This window comes from Myotis davidii, unplaced genomic scaffold, assembly GCF_000327345.1.
Source record: "Myotis davidii unplaced genomic scaffold, ASM32734v1 scaffold428, whole genome shotgun sequence".
NCBI lineage: Eukaryota > Metazoa > Chordata > Mammalia > Chiroptera > Vespertilionidae > Myotis > Myotis davidii.
The window spans coordinates 4,118,403-4,121,279 of record NW_006299834.1 but is presented as its reverse complement, the minus strand read 5'-3'; the positions used below and the strand labels follow the sequence as shown (position 1 = coordinate 4,121,279).

The 2,877-nt window shown below is 45.6% G+C and overlaps 1 protein-coding gene across 1 annotated transcript in view; it reads right to left on the bottom strand.

Annotated features, from left to right (window-relative positions):
* The window catches only part of CBX7 (chromobox 7), a 19,154-nt gene extending 18,852 nt beyond the window's left edge, over window positions 1-302 (bottom strand). The window contains exon 1 of the mRNA XM_015571921.1: window positions 266-302. Within this exon, the coding sequence (XP_015427407.1) occupies window positions 266-302 (37 nt within the window). The remainder of the gene's footprint in view (window positions 1-265) is intronic.
* Window positions 303-2,877: the final 2,575 nt, after the last annotated feature.

Genomic DNA, 2,877 nt, shown 5'->3' with positions numbered 1-2,877 from the left:
CTTACTCGGCGCGCGCTCCTCTCGGCTCCCAGCCGGGTGAGTCTTAACGCCGAGATGCGTTTCCTAAAATCCTCGCGGGGACTCTGATGAGCCGGAAGCGGCCGGGCCGGGGTTGGGCAGATGAGGAAGCGGCCACAGGTTCTCCCACTAAGGAGCAGGGGGCCGCGGACCCCGCGCTACCGAAGGGCGGCACGGCCCAGGTTTCCCCACCTGTCGCGACGTGGCGGCACCGGGGTCTCCCTAGATCCAAGCTGCGGAGACGCACCGTTCGGCCGGCGCAGAGCAGGCCCCTCCACATCCATCGTTCCATCCGTCCGTCGGTCCGTAGGCGGTAGTGCAGAAGCGTCCGGGTCAGACCCGGGTGCGTCTCGAGGGCCCCGGGCGAAGCAATAATTCGCGGCAGGTGCGGCCGCGGCGGATGAAAGTGCGCACAGAACGGGGTTGGCTGCCTGGCGGCCCCTCGGCGCTCGGCACACACTAGGTGTTCAGCTCTTGGCGTGAATGGATCTTGAGGTCCGGGACAGACTCCTTATAGCCACTCATCCAAACCACCCTTCGGTTTCCTCTTGGCACCGCCATCCATCCTCGCGAGGAACCGCAGTCATCCGTGCCCCTGTGGCTCCCAGCGCCCAGGGCAGTCCTCCCCAGTCCCGCCTCTGGGGCGTCCTCCCTCCACACCCTCTGCCTCGTCGCGTCTCAGCACCGCAGCCCCGACCCTCTCCGAGCTGCGTCCCTCCGACCGGCGTCCGCAAAAAGCCCGAGGGCGCTTCCTAAAAGGCGCATCGGGCTGGGTCGGCCCAGCGCTTAAAAACTTCCCCAACTCCCCATTCCTCTCGGAACCAAGTCCAAACGCTGCTGCCTGGGAAAAAAAGAAATGACAACTTTATATATTTGGCTTTTTATCAGAAGCAATGGAAGCCAGAGGAATTGGAAGATAACATCATCTTAGAAGTTTATACCCAGTGAAAATTTCTTCCAAAAACTAGATATCCAGTGAAAATATCTCGCCAGAACGAAGGGAAATAACATTCACAAAAACTAAGATTTTTATCATTAGCAGATTCTCCTTGAAGGACATTCAACGGAGGTACTTCAGGCGGGAGGAAGCCGATCACAGACCGAGGTCTAATGCAACAGGGAACGAAGAACATTGAGAATACAAACAGTAGCCTTGTCTTCTGGATCGAAATAGAGTTCAACTACACAAAACAATGGCATCGAACTAGGGTGACGGGAGTTAGTGTTCTGAGCTCCTTATTCTTCAAGAGGAACGGGAAGATAGATACCAAATACACTTAAACTTTGATGAGTTAATAATGCAACTGTCATTACAGGGTAAACATGAAAAGAATGAAAGTGCGGTATATGATATTTATCCGAATTATGATAGGGCAAAAATTGAATGAGAAAACCCAATCAATCCTAAAGTAAGCAAGGATGGAGAGAAAAATATAAAATCAATGGTCCAGAAAGATGACAGATATACTATAATTCAACAAATGTAACTGAACTCAATGTTGTAGTTAAAATACTAAGATTCTCACCTGGATAAAATCCAACTAACTGTGTGCAGTTTGCAAGAGACACCCACAGGAGCCACTTCCGAAGCATGAGGGCACTGAAAGAGTGGCCGTAAACGGATGGGAAAAGGGCATGCAGGGACAGAACAGAAGGCTAATGCAGTTTGTTAATGTCAGAAAAAACCATCACAGAAATAAAGAAGGCCACTTCAGAATGGAAATGGTCCAATTCACAAGAAAGAAAGAACGATTTCAAATGTGCATGCAAATAGTCTTAGATATATTACCACAACACAAATAAGCCAGAGCTAACTTCAAAAGCCCCATATGTTTGGGAATTAAGAAGTACATTCTAAATAACTGATGGATTAAAAAATCATAATGGAAATTATAAAATATATGTAACTGAATGGGAGTAAAAATATTACATTAAAATAATGTGAGATACAACTAAAACAAGACTTAAAGGGAAGTTTATGGCTTGCAATAAACTAAGAAAAAATAAAAGGCTGAAAGTAATAAGTAAGCACCCATCTCAAGAAACTAGAAAACAAAAGGAAATAAAAATAACAGTAAGTGCAGAAAAGAATGAAATACAATCAGCAAAACCAAAAAAATATTTCTAGGAAAAGCCTAATAGTTTTGACAACCTCTGATGAGATGAAAAAAGGGGGGGCCGGGGAGGTGCCACTAACTAATATCAAGAATGAAAAGCTAGAGAGGCTGCAGACATTGGGGGGAAAAAGGAAATATAAATGATATTATGAATAACTATTATAATAGCTTAAATGTTTTAATGAAATGGGCAAATTCCTAAAAAAGTAAAACTTACCAAAACTGACCAAAGAAAACCTCCACCCTGAAAAAAATCCAACTAACTGTGTGCAGTTTGCAAGAGACACCCACAGGAGCCACTTCCGAAGCATGAGGGCACTGAAAGAGTGGCCGTAAACGGATGGGAAAAGGGCATGCAGGGACAGAACAGAAGGCTAATGCTTGTTGTTAATGTCAGGAAAAACCATCACAGAAATAAAGAAGGTTACAGAATAATGGAAATGGTCCAATTCACAAGAAAGAAAGAACGATTTCAAATGTGCATGCAAATAGTCTTAGAATATAAGAAACACAAAGAGAGCTACGCAGAAAAATAGACAAATCCACAGTTATAGCGGGCGCTTTTAAAACACATTCCTCTGGAACTGGTAGAATAAGCAGGCATATATTCAATAAGGATATGACTAAGAAACTTGTCTACTGGACTTTCCTAGAACACCCTGGCTTCAGCTGCAGAATACTCCCCTTCGCAACATGTGTGGAATATTTACAGAACGAGTGAATCTCAACAAATTCAAGTCTG